The 24,283-nt window shown below is 39.5% G+C and overlaps 1 protein-coding gene across 5 annotated transcripts in view; it reads left to right on the top strand.

Moving 5' to 3' along the window:
• Window positions 1–23,813, top strand: part of larp4b (La ribonucleoprotein 4B) — a 38,308-nt gene extending 14,495 nt beyond the window's left edge. For 2 of the 5 annotated variants that reach the window (XM_008434693.3, XM_017309921.2), the window contains 15 exons: window positions 2,357–2,510; window positions 6,455–6,628; window positions 7,383–7,461; window positions 12,597–12,733; window positions 13,970–14,073; window positions 14,240–14,350; window positions 14,991–15,044; window positions 16,261–16,488; window positions 17,196–17,302; window positions 17,394–17,657; window positions 18,027–18,051; window positions 18,131–18,301; window positions 18,969–19,147; window positions 19,233–19,344; window positions 19,879–23,813. In XM_008434693.3, the coding sequence (XP_008432915.1) occupies window positions 2,357–2,510; window positions 6,455–6,628; window positions 7,383–7,461; window positions 12,597–12,733; window positions 13,970–14,073; window positions 14,240–14,350; window positions 14,991–15,044; window positions 16,261–16,488; window positions 17,196–17,302; window positions 17,394–17,657; window positions 18,027–18,051; window positions 18,131–18,301; window positions 18,969–19,147; window positions 19,233–19,344; window positions 19,879–20,208 (2,229 nt within the window). In that variant the 3' untranslated portion in view covers window positions 20,209–23,813. Of the gene's footprint in view, window positions 1–2,356; window positions 2,511–5,897; window positions 6,035–6,454; window positions 6,629–7,382; window positions 7,462–12,596; window positions 12,734–13,969; window positions 14,074–14,239; window positions 14,351–14,990; window positions 15,045–16,260; window positions 16,489–17,195; window positions 17,303–17,393; window positions 17,658–18,026; window positions 18,052–18,130; window positions 18,302–18,968; window positions 19,148–19,232; window positions 19,345–19,878 lie in introns of those variants that run through there. The other 3 variants (XM_008434695.3, XM_081598160.1, XM_017309922.2) reach the window with 3 other exon arrangements.
• Window positions 23,814–24,283: the final 470 nt, after the last annotated feature.

Raw genomic sequence — 24,283 nt, 5'->3', positions numbered from 1 at the left:
AAAATCTATATTGAAATTCATCCAGTGAGGAGGAGGAGGAAATGAATGGAATAGAATCAGTAGGTGGACACGTAGCAAACCGGCACCCCTGTCTGCTTGTAATTCACTTCTGGTGACAAAAACTGTGATTTGAAACTGTAAAAGTTTGACATTATAGTAATTGCTGGTCCAGTTCTGACCAGTATCATAACTGGGCCTGCATCAATATGAAAATTTGGGCCAACATCGATATCTGATATTAAGACTAGGGCAATTAGGCCTGTTGCGATAACATTATGCTCAACAATAAATTGTTCCAGAAATTATTGCGATAACTGATAAAATTGTTGTTTTGAAACCATTTTCAAGTCGTATAATAATAATAATTATGTAAATACAATCTCTTCAAATCAGTGAATCTTAATATCTAAAAAACCTTCAGCACTGGAGATGTTGATGCCGTTGTATCGTGGATCTCTAATTGTTACTCTGAACATTAACGTGAACTTTTACTTCTTACAACATTACACTAGAATACTTTATATTTGACTTGCAGTGATTGTGCAAGTCTCACATTCATCCACATAATCTGAGTTTTACTTGTGAGAATTGGGCGTGAATCCCTCTGCTGGGTTAGAGCAGATCATTCAGGCTTCGCAGATGTTGGCGCTGCATAAACAGGAAGTCCCCTTTAGACTTCACCTTTAACTTCTTTTTCAAAAAAACCCAAAAACCACTGCAAAATTTTTTTTTTGCGAAACTAAGGAAGTTATTTTGTATTTTGCTTGAACCCAGCTGCATCTGATTCTGTGGTCTGGTTTATTCTGGTCTGGTGACGTGTGCGTGGGATCAGTCTCTGCAGGTAGAGAGGTTGGTTAAATTTCCTCTGAATCGAGCGTTGCAGCTCCTTGTTCGGTTTTTCTGGTTCTTTTCTCTGCTGGATTATTTGTCACTAAACAGTCTTGGAAAAATTGCCTGTGCCGGTGATCGGTAAATCACTCCATGATGCCTCCCTGTCTCTGATTTATGTTTTATTCACTGTTGGTTGCTGACAGTAAAACCCTCAATCAAGCCAGAATGTATTTAAAATTTAGTTAACGGCAATAGTGTGAAGTTTTTAGGTGCTATATAAATGTCTGTCACGATGTTTGTTTCCTCCATTCGTAGAGAAAATGGGTGAAAGTATTGTGAATGAAGCAGGGTTGAAATAATTGTGATTAATCTATTGTTAAAATAATCATTAACTAATTTAGCAATCCATCGGTTAATCGTTGACTGGAGTACACGCTAAAACATGCTATTTGCTGAAAGAACAACAACAACGGTTAAACCAAAACTGATTCAAAAAATGTACACATTTTGCATTTGAGATAAAAACTCACCTTTTCTGAAAATATTTTCTACCCAGAACTCCTCAGGTTACAGTTTTAGCTTCACTCAGACCAAAAAAACTTGTATGAAGCACCTTTCACTATCCCATTATTGATGGGTTAATCCAAAAAACAATCAACAGATCAGCCCTGGACTGTATTGATGTGAAGTCAGCCAGAAAGGGTTGAGCCATCACATGATGGCTGCTGCCTCAGGCAGCCATCTACCCATGCCTTATGATGTTGGTCTTTAATTTTTGGTTCTTTGGATGAGCTCTACTGAAATGAATTTCGTTATGCTTCTTTGGGATGACATCCATCCATCCATCCATTTTCTTACACCCTTGTCCCTCAGTGGGGTCAGGAGGGTTGCTGGTGACTCTCCAGCAGGCGTACCGGGCGAGAGGCGGGGTCACCCTGGACAGGTCGCCAGTCTGTCGCAGGGCAACACGGGACACACAACCATGCACACACACACTCACACCTGACAATAAAGGCTGAATCTGATTTTAGGATTTCTTTTTAGCTGCAAATGCATCCTTTCTTATAAATGACCAAGCGTATGCTAGAGGAATGCTGTTATTGCACTAGGCAATACAATGTTTATTTTCTTAATTATTTATGTGTCTATTTTGATTTAGAATGGCTTACGTGGCTAAATGAAAAATTGTCAGAATGTGCCATTTTTTGATTCGATCACTTTGCAGCCTTAGAATGGAGATTTTCCTGTTTCAGCCAGCAGCTCTGGTGGCGCGTCTTTGCTCTGAGGTTCCCTCTGCTCTTGTGCAATTTCCTTTATACTGTGGGAGGGTTTTTCCTTTTAAATTTATTTCCAAATCTTAGCTTTCCTGAGTGCCTTACATCAGTTTTATTGTTAATTTCAGAAACAATCCTCAATGGTCACATTTCCATTAGACAGAGTGAAAACTAGAGCAAGCAAACCACAGATCTGTGTTGCTTCAGCAGAAACCTTGGCTTCTCTGACCAGACTGTTGTTTTTCTCCCAGGAATCAGCCAAGGTTTCAGACCTCAACCCCAATGCGAAAGCATGGGCCAACCACATGTTTAGCCTGGACACCAGCGGGACTGCTGACACCACCACTGCTGCCCTGCAGCCATGGAAGGAAGGCTGCGATAGTTCGGCCGACCCCGGCCCAGAAGGTCAGTCGCCCGCTTGGGACACACACATGCAGACCTCTTCTAATCTTACAATCAACTCTCTTAGCTGCCCTGATATGGAAGACCAAAACTGATATAATTCAAAAATAAAACCATAAGTGCATGTTTAAGGAAAAGGATAAACAAAATATACATATACACAAAGGGATAAACACCCAAACTCCAGTAAAATAGAATTGAAATATCCTTTATAGCTCCATACTCGGGAAATTCAGGTGTAACAGCAGCATCAATATATGAGTTCAGACAAAACATCCAAAAGTGTTGAAATATAAAAATAAAGTGCATTTGTCAGAACTAGAAACATCATACTCGCGATCCAAGGGATGTACAACTCATTAGGATTAGGCCCGTTTCAATAAGCAATGAATCAATTGCATGAGAAATTAAAACAAACTCAATGGTTTCTGTTTGCATGATTTATCGTTTTTCTCTTTCTACCAAAAACTAAATGACAAAACTCTTCAGTTTGGTGCTTTAGTCTCGTCTAGCCCTTTTTTTAAAGAACAATTTTGTTCACACAGACTTCAAAGTTAAGTTTGTTGTTTTGTTTATTTATTTAGCATATTTAAAATATTACATTGTACATTAGAATTTAAAGTTATTGATCTTTGAGAATGTCATTAACATTGTAATACTTGAAAATGTTTTCAAAATGGCATTTTTTTTTTATCGTAATGACTTTTATCGTTCAGCAAAATTTGTTATCATGACGGATCTAAAAATGACTCCTTTTCATTTTTTTATGTACTTAATGTGTGTTTTGAACATTAAAAAGTTGAGACTGTTTGCAATGCATAACATCAATATATTGCAGGCAAGCAGATGTGCAATAAAAGCAAAAATGTGATTTAAAAATTAGCAAAAAGACAATAAATTGTCCAAATACCAGTAGGGATGCTGTTGAGTTTGTTGGGAGCAGTGATGGTTATGAAGCCTGATCACTGCTGGGAGGAAGGACCTGCATTAACGCTCCGTTGTGCACGAAGGATGCAGCAGTCTGTCGCTGAAAAAGCTCTTCAGTTCAACAGTCTAAAATGTTTTTGAAGGGAAATTACAGCAATAGCTTCAGATTGGTTAGGAAATGAAACAAGCTAAACCATTTATGGCAGAGTCTTAAAGCTGAGCCCAAACAGGCTAAAATTTCTGATGAGTTAAAAAAAAAAAAAAGAAACTCCTTCAGGTTTATTAAAGACTTTTCCTTCAGGCTTGGAGCTATTTTTAGGTCTCAGTTGGAGGCATTTTAAGAGTTGTGTCACTGAACACTGAGGGCGATTCTTTTAATCTCGAAACTCTGGCGTCTCATTTGCATGTGGGTATTAAAGCTACACGATCAGCTCATTCACAACAAGTTATTTTTACTCTCCTGTCTGCCACACGTCACATTTTTCATGAGTGAAACACGTCTTTAATCATTCATACCTAATTTAATATGATGCATTAATATATTCCAGCCACTGGTCCCTGAACGTAACTGATTAACATCCAGCGCAGAAGCAACGAGGATATGGTTCAGAAACAGAAAGCATCGATTAGCTCTGCTCTCACTTTATTTCATACAAACAAGGATATTTTGTGGAAAATTTAATCCAACTGATGGTGTATTTGTGATTGTTTGTGCATCTTTAAAAAATTTAGGAAGTACAAAGAAACCTTTGTATTGAAGATTTAGTATCATAAAGGAACTAAAGAGTAAATTTAAAGAACTAAAGTGAGTCTGAACCACATCCTGATATCACAGCTTTGCCACCAATATAAAGGAAGCTGAAGTCATTGTTTCCATGTTGCTCAGCTTTTGCCTGTTTACTTATTGACTTGTTTTTGTGGCTGTATTAAAAATCATCCTCTTCCAGGCATTTAAATAATTTTCTTCAGTTTACAGAATAAAGTTTGCATGTTTTTGTCGTAAATGCTACAATTTTATGGGCTATAAAAGCATGAGCAGTGGTTTACCTTTAATGGCTGAACTGCTGCTGCAGAGCGGGTAATTATAGGTTTATTACCTGTAAAAACCAGTATGTTGTTTGGAAGCACAGTGCATTTACCTCAGCCATTACCTGCCAATCAAATGATGTGGGTGGCACTTTAATGCCAGGGTTGATTTTTGTTTGTGAAAGGCTGCTTTTGCTGCTGTGTGGCGGATGACGTTTGAGATGGCTTGTGATGTTTTTATGTATTAGAATAGAAAAAAAATATGTTTATTGTCAGGAAAGTGACATCCTAGTACAAGCGCTTAGATTTACACAAAAATAAAAATATAAAACATGGAACCAAGAATAACCTACCGTACAGGAAGGTCAGATTTACTGCATTAGAAAATATTGTGCAGTTATTAAAAGTAGCATTTTCAGAATCTAAAAAATGTGGAACTGAGTAGCATAATTTAAAAATGAAACGAATTATCTTGTATATTTGTGCATAAAAACAACAGATTAATAAGTGAAACGGCACTTCTTGTAAGTGGAATGTTGTTTGAAATGCGGAAAAACTTTAAATACAAGCAGAGATTTAAACATTTATTGAGTTTGTTGGCGGTATTGTTGGTTTTAGAGTCTTAGCAGCTGCTGTGAGGAAGGATTTACGCTTTTTTGTGCACCTAAGATGGAGCAGACTGAGATTGAAGGAGCTCATGCATGGGCTTGGAGACATTAATTATAAACAATCAGTGTTTCAATATTTTATAGATTATTTTTCATGTACACATTAAAAGTGAAGAGATCTAGATAGAACTTTGAATTAAATCCTGCTGCTTTTATTCTCAACATGTTTTGGTAACTCAAACTGATCTAAAACAGAAATGGAAAAAAGGTTATGTGGCTTTTATAGTGTTTGTGAAACATCTGTAAAATAATAATGTTAAAAATTAAACTACCCAGAAAATATGTTTGTTTAAGCAGTAATAAAAAAGTTTTTTTCCTAAATGCTAGACGACATGCTTTTGGTACCAAGTTGATTGCCAGATTTCTAATCCCAAATCATCTGCCTTTGAGTCCTTGACTGTTTTATTTATATATGGCTGAAAATGTATCACAATATAAGTGTTTCATATTGGTCAATATCAATGATTATTGATTAATTTGTTGTTTTAAATATTTAAAATACTGCCAAACTAGTGGCCTGACATTTTCTATTCTTATTATTTTCAAGCAGTTAACTTTAAACTGGTGCTGGGCCAGTTACTCAACAGATTGTTGCTTGGCAACCAAAGCAACAATCTTTGCTTTGGCTGCAAAGCAAAGATTGTTGCTTGGCAACCAAAGCAAACAATCTTTGGTTGCAAAGATTGTTTGGTTGCAAACAAACCAAACTAGTTGGTGGCTCACCAACTAGTGAGCCACCAACTAGTCTCTCACTAGTTGGTGGCTTCAACTAGCTCTCTCACTAGTTGAAGCCACCAACCTAGTTTAGAGGTTGAGCGACTGAAGTATTTCCTCTGCCTACATCTCCCAGAATGCTGTGCGGTTCTGGATTGGAGTTTGATGAAATCATTGAATATTCTATCAGATGTATTATCTATTGATTGGTCACATGTCTATCGCCATGTATATTGTTATTGATTTATTGTCCAGCTCTACATTGAGTTTAAAGAAGTGTGTTAAAGTGACTTCAATGTGTGTTATAGACTGATAATGGAGTTTTAAGGGATTTGATGGTTAATGGTAACAAATATTTTTCAGTATTTGACCTAATCAGAACCAATCAAAGGAAATCTTCTCTTCATCTCTTAATTTGTTCATTACTCATGTATTATTTTTGTTCTCAGATTATGTAATTTTTCATCTTTTTATTTAATTTTCTAGGCAAAGGTTAGACCAATTAGCTTATGTGTCAGAGTGAAGCTGATGGAGCTCAGACGCAAACAGGCTTGATGAATCATTATCTTATTGCCTGTGTTGTCAATAATTGCTGCCCTTGTTGATTGCCAGGCTTTGAAGCCAGTGAGGACAAAGCTTACAAGGAGCCTGAGCTAGCTGACCCAGATGAGCCTCCACCAGAACCAGTAATGCTGACAGAGCCGGCCCCGGTTGCCACCGTCACACTGGAGGGCCCCGAGCCCGCCTACCCAGGGTACCCCGACCCTGGGCAGCCTGGGCACACAGGTGGGCTGGCTAGTGACTGGGCGGTTTGTGGGCTTTCACAGGTTACTCTACGTAGAACCAATTTGGAGTTAAAATCAGCAGTTGAGCTCACTGGCAATGTGTGTTTATTATTGTGAGGATTTAAGAGGTAATTATCCTGGGAAACGACCCGGGTTGTTGACGTGGACTCGGCCCGCTTTGCTCTGGCAGATAAATCATGAAGTAATTAGAGGTGAATCACCTGTTCAGCCGTACCTGCAGTAGAGTTTTAATTCTGGGAATGAGATGACTTCATCCAAGTAGAGCACATCCTCCACTGGTTTTCATTTTCTGAGGAGGCAAGTGGCCACTTTAAAAGGTTTAATTCACAGCAGCATTAAAATTTGATGATCCTCTCCAGCAAGGATATGCCACCAGACTTTTATCTCTAAGTGCTCTCTGCTTGAAATAAACACAACTGTAACAGAGCCAAAAATGTTCTGCAGGTCACTTTGGGCGTTAATTGACAACAGATTCAAACTCTAAGCTAACTTAACTGAATTTAAGAAACTGATGAAGTGTTTCCTTCATGATGGCTATATAGGCCTATACAGGCAGCAGTAGGGAAGATTTTGCCAATTTCCTTTTGCTTATTTCTTCATTAAATATTCATTGTCCTATTTTTCCTCCATTTATCTCACTTTTTGTTCGGTTTGTTTGTTTGCACCAAGTTTTTAAAGATGTATTTGTTATTTCTTGCTATTAAAATCATTTTTCTTTCCTGTCTTATCAACAGGCAGTGATTCTCCGCCTGACAACAGCCAGGAGGGCTTAAGAGAGAACCTGAAGAAGACCCTGGAGTTCTGCCTGTCCCGGTGAGTCCAACTTCTCCTCCATAAGCTACTTTTGGTTATTGACAGGTTCTATAAACTGGGTTTCTGTGCATCTTTAAGTCTTGCATATCTAAAACTAAGATCTTAAAGTGACTTAAATTCATTAAAAAAATGTTAAATAAGTTAACTATAGGTCATAAATATTGTTGTGGCAGAACTATTTACTCTTGTATATTCTGTGTAGTTTATTTTTCTTGGGGCTACCAGTAACTAGCTGCTAATGTGCCCTTACAAGCTTGCAAGGTAGCTTTTTGCATCTCTCATGGGTAAGTGTAAATGTAAACAGTTTCCTATTTAATTGTAAGCCGACTAGTAAAATCCTAGTTAAAATGCAGTTCAGTCAAGTTCAGTTTATTGGACCAATTTGTAAAGTTTTCTATCAGAAGGAGCCGATAAATAATTCCTCCTGATCATGCATGTGGCGACAGTGGAAAGGAATAATCTCGTTTTAGCATGAGGAAACTTCCAGCACAACTTGGATTTAGAATAGAGGGTTTTTGCACATCCTTGGTCTCAACGTAACATATCTTAAAACTACAGCCTTAAAATGTATCACATTCATTAAAAATCAATCGGTTGGCCTTGAATATGTTAATCAGAGGTCTTAAATTTTGCTGTAGCAGGACTGTTTTACCTCGTATGATTCTATGTGGTTTTCTTTCTTGTTGACCTTTACTGTTATGCAAAAATTTTAAGTATGAGTTCACTTCGTTCTGTGACTCAAGGTGGTTTTGCCTCCCTGTAAGTAGCTGCTAATATATCCTTACTAGCTATTTAGCTGGCTGTTTATCTAGCAAGATATTAGCTTTTTATTGTCCTTTATGTACAAATCTATTGGCAGTTTGCCAACTTCTGTTGCCAACCCATACGATTTGAGATTTTTGAATGTGCATTTCTGTCTTGAAAGTCTTAAATACCATTCATAACTGTCTTAAAATGTCTTAAACCCTGGAGTAAGTGACCTCTTACCATGACTTCCTATTGTTAGAAGAAAACACTCAGGCGTGTTAGCAGCGTTAGCTCTATTAGCTCCTTCATCTTGGGGAGAAACTCGGTTGAACCGTTGAGCTTTGAGTCTAAATCTGGCCATGAAACAAACTGGTGAAGTCAGAAATGGGGTTTATGGGCTCTGTGGAAAGTATCTGCTTTACGTGAAGCTGTGTGCTGCGTTGACCCACTTAAAAATCTGAGACAGGTGATGATAAAACCCAACAGGAAGATGAGAGACGGTGAGCTCATGTTGTTTCTATAATGTTAAATTGTATTGATTCTACTGTTTATGGGTTAAATGCACCCAGTTGGACTATAACTAATGTTAGAGCTAGTAAGGGTTGAGTTGGCCTCTTCAGCCCCTGGTGAAAGCCATTCTTTCTCTTTGGCCATTGATGCTCAGATACCATCACTTTTTTGGTACCAGAGCTTGTGGTTGAATCAGAAAGAAGCGTTGCTAAGCTAACTTTAGCACCAGTTTACCACTGGAACCAGTCTGGTAGAGAAGATGATCTATTGGTCAACAACAAGAGTGATGCAGGACACAACATATGCGTTCATAAAACGTATATTCCTCTGAGTCTTCCAGTGTATTGGCAGCCTCCATCAGCAGCTAGGTTGTGTGAAGATATGTTTTAATCAGGTGTTATGCATGATTAATAAGGCAGGAACTTTAATGCTTTAATTTTGATTAATTAATTACTTAAATTTTACAAACTTTACTGCAATTGTTATTATTTATTTTAAATGTATATATGTACAAAAGTTCCGTCTGGAACCTTTCTATTCCAGTGTTTCTGGTACGCCCATAAATCTGACGCACAAACGACACCTGCTAGCATCAGCGAACAGCAAAGCCATCTCTTTTGGCCCACTTGAAGTTAATATTTGTTGGAAAAACAATCAGATTGTTTTTACAACAAATATTGTTTTTATAAATTAATTAGCCAATCAGCGAAGCTATTCAGCAGCATCTTAATGCTAAACGTGTTGCAGCTAACGTCAGCGTCCACAGCCCACATTTCTAAAAAAGGTGCATGAAAAACTGGAAAGGTGAATGATAGAATCGTGCTGATGGTTGAATAACAAAGTAGAAACAATAAATATCTTTGTTGTTGAGCTCAAATGTCTATTTATACAATAATTTAGTAGCAAAAAATGGATTTTGAATTGAAAATGTTGATTATTTTGTTTAATGTTTGAATTAATCACACACCCTGCTATTAACTCAATAAAAATTTTATTATTAGCACTTTGGTTAATGTTCCTAATTAAAAATATCTATTTTTCCTCACTATCCACACAAACTGAAAGGTCTCCACTTGTTTTCCTGTTTAACACTGAGCCGGTAGCTGTGGATGATTCATGAAGCTGGAGAACAGCAGCTTTTGTTGACCACAGCGGGATCCCGTCTGTTTCTTCCCTCCTTGTGAAACTCTGTGGATTCGTGTTGCCAGCACCACAACACGACTGCATTCCGACACAGCAGTGTTTTTCCCGTGGCGGTTAAACCTCCGGGGCCCTCTGTGGTCTGCGAGATGTAAAGGTTATCAGCTGCTTGTGGCCTCCAGGGAGCACATCTGCTGGCAGCTCACAATGCGTGCCGCCTGGCCGCCTGCATGCATCAACACAAACCCAGAAAACAGAAACGGATCTACGCCACTGTTAGGCCGTTTACTGCTACCTCCATTCAGAAACTCCACACTGAAGCTTGATCAAGATGATTTAAGTCAGCGTCACTATATACTTTTTTTTTTTGCAAATTTGATGGACGATTCAGGATGAAACAAATCAGAATGTAACTTAAAACACCATCTGTACCAACACCATACCTATATCTGAATAACGGCTAAATATTCAGTCTGGACAGACTTAATCTTTTATCTTTTTATCTTTGCCTGGTCTGTCTTGATTACCAATTTCCCGGATGATAAATTGCCCCAATAATTATGGCGATAAGTGGTAACGTTATTCAAGTAATATATTGATTGTGACATAATTATGCAAGTTTCCCCCCTCAAAGACCAGTCAACCTTTATTTTGTAAGGAAAACTTAACAATGGAACTGCAAGATATTTCAAATATCCAAAATTAAAACGCAACCAAAAACGATAAATAAAAAATGCCCTTCAAAAAATAAAATTTATAATTTGTTTATTGCAACAATCTTAATCTTTGCATTATTTACTTAAATTTATTTTAAATCTGAAAATCTCAGATAAATAACCAGGTGAAGCTTCCATTAATAGTTTTACTCCAAAAAGATAGGAAAATGATTGTGCATGTTTTAAATTATAGCTTTGCTAACGAATCAAAGAGTTACTGTAGATGGTGATGACTGTTGGCAGGAAAGGTCTTCTGTAGCAGTCTGTATTACAGTGAATTCGAAGAAGCCTCTGACTGAAGTTACTCTGTTTTCCCAAGACAGTATCATGAAGAGGATGGTCAGGGTTGTCCTTAATTTTCTGTATTTTATGAATAAAATAAAACAATAAAATTAAAAGGATAAAAATAAAAGAATAAAAGAAATATTCTTTGCATCATCAGGTTCCACATTCTCTAGTCTCCAACACAGACTTTGTCTACACAGCAGATGAATGCGACCCAATCTGTGCGACACATCTGATTGTCTGAACGAAGCAATTCTCATCGTTTCACCCTTAAAAAAAACAAACAAAAAAAACAACCCTGATTTATTCCATTTCCATGTGTGGTTCTAAATTATAAACTGGTATAAAGAGCTGCAATTTTTCAACAGTTAAACTTTCTAGATCAGATGCCATAACCACTTCAGTTGGTTTCGACGTCAGGTGTTATTTGCCCCTCTAAAGTAAAACATTTGCACACCTTTTCTAAGTTCACATCAAATTACATTTAAATTCCTTCTGCATGTTCAGCTTTATTCATGGCCAGAAAGAACTTTATGGCCATGAAAAGTGCTGCTTTCACCAAACGTTATGAGTTATTTATTTATTTAGGCCCGAGTCTGGCCCCAAGTGAGGCTGGACTCCGTTTAGGCATCTGGTTGTCATTGTTCCCCCTGTGGGCGTCGGGCATGGCCTGAATGAAAGGCCCGTTTCAGGGCCTTTAAACGCCTCTGCAGTGCTGCTGCTGCTGCTGCTCACAAGTCAAAACCTTACAAATTTAAATTGTTTTCCTCTTTTCTCATTGTTCTGTGCACTTTTATTTATTTGTAGACTTTGTTTTTATAAAGTTTATGGATGGACAGTTATTCCCTCTGGTTCTGGATGCTGTGCAGCTGGAAGGATTTTTGCTTTTACTTTCTTACTTTCAGACAGTTGTTGTGGTGCGTAACCATGGCAACAGGGGGGCTGCGTTTACAACCGGGAGCAGCTGATTAGCATTTCAAATCACAGTAACGACTCCAGCATCTCTTTCTAAAAGGCCTTCTAATCGTACAGACAGACAAAGAGAGGTAGCAAAAGAAAATGAGGTGGATTAGCAGAGCAAGCCAGCAACTGATGGTATCATGGAGGACATTTTTCTCTGAAATATCCTCTTAGCTGCCTGGAAATTGAGCTGTCAGAATGTCATGACAGTCATGAGACTGTTATGAAGCAGCAGTCTTCAGTCAGAAGCTTTGTTAGATTCGGTGGAAGAATGACTGCTACTGGACGTTTTTACCATCCGCAACAAGTTGGTCTAGTTATTTGGAAATTACTCATTGCTTCTCTAAGAAAGTAATCTAATACTCATTTTCATAAGTAATACGTTAACTTTAAAAATTACTTCATTACTTGATGATTCACAATCTGAATAATGCAGTGAATCTTTTTTAGCCTCCATCCTATAACAAGTTAATTTGAGTCTTTTTAAAACTTTTCTTAGTTTCACTCATTTAACTTTATGCATGTTGCATTAAGGGAAGATGAAATTAACTGCAATGAATTTGAAGAATTTTGTTGAACTTTTAAGACCGTTTAGTTCACATTTCTCCACATTTTAAGAAAAATAAAGTTTTTTCTTAACCTCATATTCTGCATTTTTAAGATCGTCTTTTTCAAAACACTTGACAGAAACCAGATGTGCACATCTCGGTAATGATTTAGTGAATACTGCATCACTGTCTGATTCAAGTCCTAACCCGTTTCCTCTCTCTCCGTCAGGGAGAACCTGGCCAGTGACATGTACCTCATCTCCCAGATGGACAGCGATCAGTACGTGCCAATCGTGACGGTGGCCAACCTGGACCACGTCAAGAAGCTCAGCACTGACGTGGAGCTGATAGTGGACATTTTACGATGTGAGTAAAGCGCTGTTGTGGCGTCGCTCACCTCCATGCTTAACCGCTGGCTTTAAAGCAAACAGCGTGACGTCAGTCAGCTGCAGCAACTGCTCAGGAAGGAAGTGTTTCACACTGATTTACCTGGACTGATTATTAAGGTGCATCTGATTTAAACGCAGACTTAATTTACAGCCTAATTTGAAACTACTTGCAGTTTTTTGTTGCTCAGTCATGTCCTCCCAACAGCTTGGATTTAAATTTAAATTTAAACTAGAAAGCAATGGCTGCCAAAGAGTTACAATTAAATAAGATTTCTGTTTTAAAGAAGAAATATATTGTTTTTAAAAACGTTTATCATGCCATCTGTCCGCTCATCCATGTTCATTCATGTCTGTGAGACAAGATCTGCAAAATTAAAGTAATCAGCTTAAAAACACAATTTTTCTATGATTCAGTTTGCTTTTCAGTAAATTAGGCATGCAGTGTTTTAATTAAACAAGATAGTCAGATATTTTTAAAGAAAATAAACTGTTTTAAGTAAAATAGCCTCTCAGACTTTAACCTTAAATAAAACTATTTTTGCATTAGCGAAATGTTTGGTGCTGGAACGTCGGTCTGGTGCCACTGAAAAATATTTGTTCCTGGCAATAATCCCACAGAAAATATCGATGGACATTTTTTTCCCCACCAAAAAATATCTGTTTCAAAATAGTTTGAAACACCATGTTCATTTAAAATAAGAATCTGGCGTTAGAAAACAAGACCTTTCAACAAGACCTTATGGGATCAGTTCCTTGAGGATTTCATAATCGCTTTTCTTCTTTTTGTAATCAAACTATCTGATTTTGTGGCACTACTTTAGAAATATTTGCAAGAAAGTTTGCGATATTTGTGCGGCAAATGTGACTTTTTGACTGGCCATATCAATCATGAGCTGTAATTTAACTTCAAGGCTGAGACAGTGGAGTCGTAGAAGAAACACTGCCACCTGCAGGTGGGAGTTATAGCTTCACTTTCAGCCAATGTTTGTGTCCATTTTTACTGAAAATTTGCTATAAATTTGCACAAAAACTGGATGATAAAAGCAGCAGACTGAGGAAGGTGAAGAACCAGGACATGCAAGTTACTCAGAAAAGATTTGGGATTCAAACCAGAGACTTTGTTGCTACAGGCCATTTAGTCCAAAGCATCAGAGGATTTAAAAAAATGTCTACTGGTTGACTTTTTAAAAAACTTCTTTGCGTCGTCCTGCAGCGTTGCCATTGGTCCAGGTGGACGAGAAGGGGGAGAAGGTGCGACCCAATCAGAACCGCTGCATCGTGATCCTCCGAGAGGTTCCAGAGAGCACGCCTATAGAGGTCAGTGTCGGCCAGATTAAACACAGCCTGATGGGATATTTTCATTATCCACACCGATCTCTTTCCATCTGTGTGCAATGATCTTGATTGTTTTTACTCTGGATCACTGTGTTTTCCTGTTTTGGTTCTCCTCGGCGTGAGTAACGTTCCCTTGTTGTTTCTCCAGGAGGTGGAGGCCCTTTTCAAAGGGAACAACTTACCCAAGTTTATCAACTGTGAATTTGCCTACAATGACAACTGGTTCATCACCTTCGAGTCAGAAGCAGATGCACAGCAGGTAACCGACGTTTCCTCTCCAACCCGAGTCAGATCGATAAAAACGGGATACAACCAGCCAACTCTCTGCCTCTCTCTGTCTCTTTCTCTCTCTGTCTCTGCCTCTCTCTCTCTGTCTCTCTCGCTCTCTGCCTTTCTCGCTGTCTCTGTCTGCCTCTCTGTCTCTCTTTTACTCTCTCTGTGTCTCTCTCTCTCTCTCTTTGTCGCTCTCTCTCGCTCTCTCTTTTTCTCTGTCTCTCTTTTGCTCTCTCTTTGTCTCTCTGTCGTGCTCTCTGTCTCTCTCGCTCTCTCTGCCTCTCGCTCTCTCTTTTGCTCTGTCTCTCTCGCTCTCTGCCTCTCGCTCTCTTTTGCTCTGTCTCTCTCGCTCTCTCTGCCTCTCGCTCTCTCTTTTGCTCTGTCTCTCTCGCTCTCTGCCTCTCGCTCTCTTTTGCTCTGTCTCTCTCTGTCTCTCTCTCTCTCTGTCGCTCTCTGTCTCTGTTGCTCTCTCTCTCTCTGTCTCACTCAAATATTTCACCTTTAACTTTAGTATTATTTTTGTTTAAACATGATTTATTTTGACCTTTTTAAGTGCAAAAGAGCCCCGTATTTTAAAAGATCCGAAACTGATTTATTTTCTTATTCCATCATTTTTTCCTCCAAAGGCATATCAGTATCTTCGCGAAGAAGTGAAGACCTTCCAAGGGAAACCAATTAAGGTATCTAACCAGCCATTTACAGCCTCTAAGCCGTCATCATCTCTCTGTTTCTCACTCATTACTTCATGTTTTTAATTGTGGAACCAGAACACAGTCATTTAGAGCCTTTCTGTTGTTTTTATTTAAAACGATGCCTAGATGTCAGTCCTGTTTACTGAGAATTAAACTCATCTCCACTGAGCAGTGAGCTGACTGGCTTCAATAAATCCTTTGATTTAAAAAAAGCCAACATCTGTTTTAGGTCTTCATCAACTTTTCATGCAGCATGTTTGCAGCAGAGTAAACATCCATATTTAATAACCAGAGATGCTGTTAGGAGAAATCACCGCACATAGTGCTTGTACTGCTATTTTCAGTTGATCTAAACAGATATATATATATTTTTTCTGCACTTCAGCGGTTTATGAAATATTATGATTTAAATTTGTCCACATGCAGTGGTGTGAAAAAGTCTTCGTCTCCTTTTTCATTTCCTGTTTTTTGCATGTTTTTTCACAATTCAGTGTTTATCTGTTATATCAGTTGATCGATATTTAAATTGTTTTAATTTTCTGAAACACTGAACATTGCAAAAATATGGATATAAGAGCTTAACAATTATTTTATATTGATGAGAAAGTTCCATTGGCAGATTATTTCACTTATGAGAAAATGTCTTGTTATAAGTGAAATAATCTGCCAATAGAACTTTTTCATCAAAATTAAGGAATTATTGGCTTAAAACAAGCTTGTGTATCTTACTGAATAGTTATTTGTAAGTTGATTTTTATCTTATTTCAAGTGTATTAGGATGTTTTCACTGAAAACCAGATTAAAAGTGCTTGGTAAGGTTTTGTGTTTTTGCAGTGAAGTGTCACAAACATGCAGAAAAATATAAAGCACTTTTCACAACTGATGAGTTTAAGATGAAAACGTACCCACAAAAATACGCTCATGTCGTTCAGTTCAGTTTTCTTTTTAAGGGAAACAGTTTATTACTCTACATTATAAAGATATTAAATGGAAACTTCTCTGAAGCTAAATTTTATTGCAGTTATAGCTCTCAACAAAAGTGAAACCTGATTCATTCCAATCACCTTTAAGTTCAATAAATACAGATATAAATTACGGTTTAGTTACAATCAATTCAAGGTAGTCAAATTCAGCTCAAAATAAACTTTCATTGTGATTACTGATATTTCTTGCTACCTAAATCTAAGACTTTTCTCCCCGCCAGGCGAGGATAAAGGCGAAGGCAATCGCTATCAACACTTTCATGCCAAAGAACGGTTACCGGCCCGTGGAGGTGAACCCCTACGCTCAGCAGCAGCAGCAGCAGCAGCAGCAGCGCTACACGTCCTACTACATCCCGCCTGTTTACAGCCCGCAGCAGCAGTTCCCTCTCTACAGCCTCATCACGCCGCAGGCCTGGTCCACCACGCACAGCTTCATCGACCCAGCTCTGGTACGCTCGCTGGACTTGGACACCACGGGCTTAAAGCGGCTAACTGGAGTAAAATCTGTACCAATCTGAGAGGGAAAAAAAAAACCATCATTCCAGTCAGAATAATTCAGCTTTTTATGATTTGATTTGTTACAAATGGTGTGAATTTCTCTGCTCAGAAGTTCAGAAATGACTCCATCCAGTTCTGGATTAATAAAATTAATCATGATTTATTGATTAGTGAAATAATTGTCAACTAATTTAGTAACTGATTAATCGTTAACTGGAGAATACAGACTCAAAAAAAGCTAATTGTCAGAGGAGTAAGTAAGCCAAAACAGTTCAAAACATTTAAAACAAAATAAAACATTTGTCTGTACATTTTTTCTTTTATCTTAAAATCTTTGGCTTAATTTCTGCTCTGAGTGTTTTGTTCTTTCAGCAAATGGCCATTTTGAGTCTGTATTCTCCAGTTAAAGATGAATCAGTCACTAAATTAGTTGATTATTATTTCAACAATAAATTCATGGCAACTAATTGTTTCAGCTCTTAGCTGGTTAAATGAAAAAACTGCAGAATTTGGCAATTTTTTTAACCGATTAATCACCATAATAATCAGTTAATCTTCCGAACAATCGATTAATCAATTACTAAAAGTAGTGGTTAGCTGCAGCTTTAACACAGTTCACTTCCTGTTCATGAAGCTGATGAATGAATGAATCTTCCAGGTCACCCCCTTTCACAACAACCAGTTCATCAACGGATTCACCACGTCACACAGCTTCAAACCAGCAACGTCGCCGCTCACCGTCAGACACTTCTCCCCCAGGAACAGGTTGGCTGGTCTCTCTGACGCCCAAAACAAAAAACCTTTTCAGAACCAGAACGGTCCAATCATCTCCTTCAACTTGATGTCTTCCGCTCAGGAATCACAGCAAACCCCACCTGAGGCCGAGCATCCCCACGGCGGACCGCAGCTCCGGCCTCCTGGACAGCCCCAGCCTCTTCCACGGCTTCGCCAGCGAGAGGCTGAACGGGGTCCGCAGCAGCCCGCCGGCCCGGCTGCCCTCCAGCCAGCCCAGAACCAGGCTGCCCTCCAACGCCGCCTTCCCCCGCCGCGACGCCGCCGGCACCGGCCGCGTCACGGAGCCGCTAATCCCAGATTATTCCCTCGGAGTCGGCCGGGGAAGGTAAGTCTGTGGTTCTGCAGGCCGGTGTGACGTGTGCTTGTTTATTTCAAAAATTTTATTTTTAAAAACTAAAAATGTGGTTAACCAATGAAATTTAACTCATCGCTAAGATTTCATTCATTGGCAAAACTGGCTTATTTTCTACAAATTTGATAAATCACCAAATTAATATTTAATTGTTCAATTTGGTCTGACAAATTTTGTTAATTTGTAAAATTTGATGAATTGATAAAATTCTAATAGTTGATCAAATTTGATTAATCAGTCAAATTTGATTAATCGCCCGGCCGTGATCAGAGGTGAAGTTCTGAGACAGAAGTGGAGTTTTGTAAATTCCCTTTGTTAAAGGAAAACTCTTTCTTCTTCTAGGAAAAAGAGGGATGAAAAGTTTACGGTAAGTGCTGCTCCTTCCTGCCGTCCATCAGAAAGGTTCTGACGTCTCCGGTTCTGAGGTTCTGTCCGTCTCTGTGCAGAGAGCGACGCCCCAGTCGCCGCCGCCGCCTCCCAAGCCCCCGTCTCCCAGCTTCGAGCTCGGCCTGTCCAGCTTCCCGCCGCTCCCGGGCGCCGCTGGGCAGCTGAAGGCGGACGAGACGTTCGACAGCCGGCTGGCGAGCAGCGTGGTGCTGGGACCCACCAAGGAGCGGGTGAGAACCGGACCTGCTAACAGGGTTCTGTTGGGTTTATCCTGGTTAACGGGTTCACTACTTAAAACCCTGGAAAAGTTTGGAATCTGATTTCAGATCCTTCCTTCCTTCCTTCCTTCCTTCCTTCCTTCCTTCCTTCCTTCCTTCCTTCCTTCCTTCCTTCCTTCCTTCCTTCCTTCCTTCCTTCCTTCCTTCCTTCCTTCCTTCCTTCCTTCCTTCCTTCCTTCCTTCCTTCCTTCCTTCCTTCCTTCCTTCCTTCCTTCCTTCCTTCCTTCCTTCCTTCTCTCTCTCTTTCTCTCTCTCTCTTTCTCTCTCTCTCTCTCTCTCTTTCTCTCTCTCTCTCTCTCTCTCTCTCTCTCTCTCTCTCTCCCTCTCCCTCCCTCCCGTTTGTAGAATATTTAGATCTGGATCTAGAAATATATTCTATAGATTGAACTGGAAACTTTAGTTCAGCTTTGGAAAGTGGAATGGGGGGAAAATCCAATCTGGAGTTTTGTTCATGACAGAAATGTCGGAACCCTGATTCCTGCTCCAGTTTTTGACCTGAAACATCGTAAACACGGTGAACCGCGGAGCCTAAAGGTTTCTTATAGACTATATAAGAACATTTTCCAGGAACTGTTCCTTTAACCAGATCTTCTTCTTCTCTTCCTCCTTCCTTTTCCAGACTGTGAATCCGGACCCCAGCGGCGGCGCTGTTCCTCCAGCCGGTCCCAAAGAGCCTCTCCGGTCCTCCGTCTCCCCTCTGCCTCCCAGCTTCCAGCCCTCCCCCTCGACCCCGACCGCCCCCCCGACCTCCACGTCGACCCCTGGCACGCCGCTAAGCCCCGCCCCCTCGGCCTCTCTGTAAGAACCGCAACGACGAAAACAACGGAGAAGATTCTGAAGTCCAGACTTTATAAACTCTCATCTTCCCGTTTCTGTTTTCCAGCGAAGCGAAGGCGGCGGAGGCAAAGCCGAAGGAGGCGCCGCCGTCGGTGGAGCGCGTTCCCGGCACGCTGTCCACCGCCAGCAAATCAGTGCAGGTCAACGGCGCCGCTACGGTCAGTACTCACCAACCCGTAAACTAACTACTTCTTCCTCTATGACTCCTTTAAAACTCATTAAGTCCCCAGGTTTTAACGATTTTCCTCCACCTCCCCTCAGTTAAATGTATTTGGTATCCATGGAAACGCCAGACTCTTGACTATCGGACCAATCAATCGACGATACGTTTTAAGTGTCAGATATCATCAAACTTGATATATTTATATTTATGTTGTTTTTTTTTTTCCTTTGACTTATTTATGTTCAAAACTACGACAGAATTTGGACAAAGTTTATAGCAAAATATTTCAATAAGATGTTAAAATGAAAACAAAAATATAAGAACTTCCTTTGCCGATCCATACAATTCCAGCTGCATTCTGTAAGTTGAATGGAAATTTTGGTTTACAATTACTGAAGTAAATGTAACTGGTTCCTATCCAACATTCTGGGCCCCAAGGTTTTTTTCTGAAATTTAATTCCATGTATCGTTAAAAATGTCTTAAAAAGTCCTAAATCTGATTTGCTGAAACCTTTTTTCCTGCCGTCAGGAGCTGAGGAAGCCGTCCTACGCCGAGATCTGCCAGCGAGCGAAGGACGCCCCCACGCCGCCGCATTCAGCCCCATCAAAGGAAGCCAAGCCAAGCCAAGCTGCCCCCACAGGCGAGGAGAGGAAGTGCAGCGACGCCTCCTCCGCGCCGTCAGGGGAGCACAAACCCAGAGAGACTTACCACCCGCCCTCCAAATCCGGGCCCGCCTCCGCGGCTCGGCCCCTGAAGGAGGGTCGGAGGCCGGCGGGGCGCTGGGCCTCGCCGCCCTCCCACCCAGGGAAACCCTCCAGCAGAGACGCCCACCACACCCCGCCCAAATCACCGCAGTGAGGCGGGCCCTCCTGTTCCTCCACTGCGCTCCACAGAAGTCTAAAAAACAAGTCAGGGCTACTCCACTTCTCCCCCAGTATCACCAGTCAGCAACAAGCATAGAGGACGCCTTCTTCTCTGGATCAGGGCTTGCAGACATAAAGCACTTTACTGTGCATGTAGAGCACCGTCTCTTCTTTTTCTTCTGCTTCTTCTTCTCCTTTTTAATTTATTTGATTTCTCAAATAATTTTCATTTATTTTCCCTCGTTTCTTTGCAGCTGTCTGCCATTATGGAGGCGCGGCCCAAACGGGTTTTTGTTCTGGGATTTCATCATCGTTAAATTTCCCGACTTATTTACACTAACTCATTATTTTCCCATGGGCAGTTGCAGTTGTCTGCCACTAGGTGTCACCCCTTTTTTTCCTCTTTGCCATCCGTCTCTGATTCGAACTTTTCTGCAGGAAAAAGCTGGGAGAAATCTGTAGAAAATCCATTGGTTTTGATCCGAGATGTTGGAAAGCCACCTGGGAAAACTGTAACACTAGCTACCATTCAGGTGTTTGCAATTAATCGGAATATTCGGAAGACGGTGCTAGATTCCTGGGGTCAGTTACTGCGATTCTTCTCGGTTTACATCCACACATCTTTGACTAATACAAGAGAAGCAGGAGGGAATTTGGTCTTTATAGTTTTCCGGACGGCATTCCTGGCATTCAGTTGTCGTTTTGATGACTTCTTCAGGATTATTTGTTTTTTCCCGTTGAGGCGGTTGTTGTTCGTGAAGCGCTGGTCAGCGGATGGTGAATCCAGAATGTGTGAAAAGCTGGAATGAACCTGGAATATTTTCAGGGAAGCGGAAGAGATTTGTGTTTGCTTGCATGTTGAAGAGGCAGAAGCAGGTTGGTTCGGTTTCGGGTCGGTTTCTCCCGGTTTCGATTCGCTTAGAATGGGAAAACGCTTCCTTCAATATCAACTTAAGCACACACAGTTTGATCTTATTTTTTCTGGCCTCTTCTCTCTGGTTTTCTGCAAAAGGGAGCTGGAATTGAAGCACAGAGGGAATTTTTGTTAGATTTGTTTACTGTAGCAGCCACTCTGGCAAAATCTTTAAAAAATTCAAATTTTCATGAGAAAGTAAATATTTTTGTTGCCGCCTTCCCGTCCGGAAATAAGAACCGCGTCTCGATTAAGTCTTCCTCCACCACAAAATCCCACTAAAGGAAAACCGGAGCCCGTTTGGAAAAGGGAAAACCTTCTTTTTCATTTGTTTTTATGCTGCTTTTCATTTGGATACTTTATTTCTTCTGTTTTTGTTTTGAAGGACTGAGACGCACTCGGATGGATTGATTTCTTTTTTTCCTTATTGGTGGAAAATGATGACAAAGTTTCCATATCCAGTTATTTATAAAGCAGAGCTGTTTTTTTTCTTTTTAAGTGAGAAGATTTGGGGGGAAAATCCATGTTGAAGTCTCTGTACACATAAAACGTTTAAAAAAAAAAAAAATCCATCCAGTGTTTGAAAAACTTGAATTTTATTTAAACTTGAAAAATAACTTTGCCTTAACTTTTCTACAAGACGAGCATCAAGTTTTTATTTCTCCTCAAGAGGAAAAAAAAAAAAATCCCCCCCGGATGTTATCGAGCTTAACGAAGCGACGCCGTGGAAAATATTTAGTCTTACTTTAGACAGAAAATCTGGCAGCGTTTGCTTTTCTTTTCACTGATTTCTGTAAAAATTGTACGAAAGACAAGTTTTTGTTTTTACTTTAGTTCCAGGTTGTTTCTGTTTGTTTGGTTTCTTTTTTTTGTGTGGGGGGGGGGAAAAACGTTCTAAACCTTGTAAAAATGCAACTAGTCCAAACTGTATTAAAATGTGCACTTTGAAGTATGTGCTTTGCTTGTACAGTTGTAAATACTCAGAAAACTATAAGAGGTACCTTAAAATGATTATAAAAATATATTGATCCTTGTTAACTATAATGTCGCTGGATGTAGGATATAAAAAAAAAAAAAAACACAAAACAAAAGTGTTGTTGTGCTTTTGAAAAATAATTCTTTTTTTCTTTTTTTTATAATTAGTTTGCAGAGTTTGATTTCTGCTGAAATGTTTTGTTTTTCGTTGGGTTTTTGTTGTCTGGCATTCCATCTCTGTTGTCACCTTCGCCCTCCTCTCCCTCCTCCTCCTCCTCCTGTCAAGCGGGTTCTCTTTCACCGCATTCAGCTTCAGATTTTTGCCGTTTTTAACAACAACAACAAAAAAATCTCCAACAAAAAAAAGCACTACATATTTATTTTTTTACACATCAACTGGAGCCACTAATGCAGAATCTGCCTAATCCAATATAATTAGATTTAATTTAGAAGAAAAAGACGCATTATGGCAGATGAACACTAAGAAAACAGACTGCTTTTTCTATGTATTGGTAGGTTTGCCGTCCTTAGAGAGTTTTAGGTGCAGAAAATATCTGAAATATACAATTTGCTTGGAAACAAGACAAAAAAATGTGTTGGAAGCTTCATGGAAAAGATGGATAATAATTTAATTGTTTAAAACATTAATAAGATGCAGTTTTAAAGGATTAGCAGAGTTGATTCATCTGGATCTGATGGAGGTCTTTTTTTTCCATATTTTTCCATCCTGAAATTTTCCCAGAAACTGTCGGAAACGTTAAGGGAAAAACAGAAAATTTGAATCTGGTGAAAGAGAAACCCAACTCTTGGCTTTTAAAGAGTGACGCTTGATCCCCAAATCAACTGTTTGTTTAAATTCTTCATGCCATCTGTCTGTACAGCAGGTGGCGCTACAGAGTCGATTCAGAAGTTCTTGGGTTCTGATTTGCTGAAGGATAAAAACTTTTGTGCGACACAGAGGAAAAACATCCAACTTTTTGTGCGTTTCCTGGAGTTTTTCCCTTTCTCTCTCGTTCTCCTCATAAATGTACAAAAAGATTTAATTTTCAGGCTTCAAGGCTAAACTGGAATCACTGAGTAGTTTGTTTTAGTTTTTTTTTCTTCACCGGTGCCATCACACAGGCCTGCTGTTCATTTCCTGACTGAGCTGAAAACGTCTCACGATGATTATGTCGACGAGCCGAGGAGCGTCTGGTTGCATGTATCGGAGAACAAAACCAGAAGAATCCAAACTAATGAGGGAAAAAAAAAAAACTCTGGACCTGGAAGAAAAGAAAAGCTTCATATCGATCTTCTCATCTCTGTTCTCACGGTGCCATTCTTCGGTTGGGTTTCTCTCTCGCTCTCTGGTTGCATATCTGACTTTATCAAAGACGCGACAAAGAGAATGCGACGTCGGACTGCTTAATCGGCTCACTGTGGTCTAACTCATTAACTCTTCCTGAGCTAACAGCTGTGGACAATCGGGGGCTCGGGACTGTTACCCCAGCGGGTCAAAGGTCGCAGCAAAGAGGGCTTCTTTCTTTTCGTTCTGTTTTTATTTTCTGGGGTTTGTTTTTTTTCTTTTGTTTTTCTTCCATTGAGACTGGAATCAAGCGTACATGTCGGCTCTAGATAATTTAAGTTACTCTTGTGTCATGATGTAAAACTGTCTAATTTGGAGAAAAAAAATGTAGCTTACTGAAAAATAAAGATTTAGGCACTGTTGAAGAGCCAACGTCGTCTTCTCTGCAGAACCGGTTTTCTTGATTTTGCCTTTGAAAATGTTTTGGAGAAATCTGATTTGCTCTGAAAATAAGAAGCCACATAGCGAATAGTAAAGTGGAAGGAAAATAAATCGCAATTTTCAATGTTTTTAATGAATGAAAAGCTGAAAGGTGTGGCTTGCATCAGTATTCAACCCCATTGGATTGTTTTGGAGCAAATCTCTGAAATTTTATTCCGTCCTTTAAAAAATTAAGATTGAATGGAGAATTAATTTTCAAGTATGGACTTTGACTAGGCCATTCTAACACGAAGATGCTTTGAGCTAAATGTCAGTCAATTTGGTTTCATATTTTTTGTTTGAAAGAGATGTGAGGTTCGCCTAATTTAAATAAAAACATCCAGTTTTCAAATTTATTTATATGGAAAAATAGAAAATTCTGAATAATACCAAATATCAATTTGTAACAAAATGAGA

This window comes from Poecilia reticulata, chromosome 17 (assembly GCF_904066995.2).
Source record: "Poecilia reticulata chromosome 17, P_reticulata-male-v2, whole genome shotgun sequence".
Taxonomy (NCBI): domain Eukaryota; kingdom Metazoa; phylum Chordata; class Actinopteri; order Cyprinodontiformes; family Poeciliidae; genus Poecilia; species Poecilia reticulata.
This window is presented reverse-complemented; position numbering and strand designations above follow the sequence as displayed.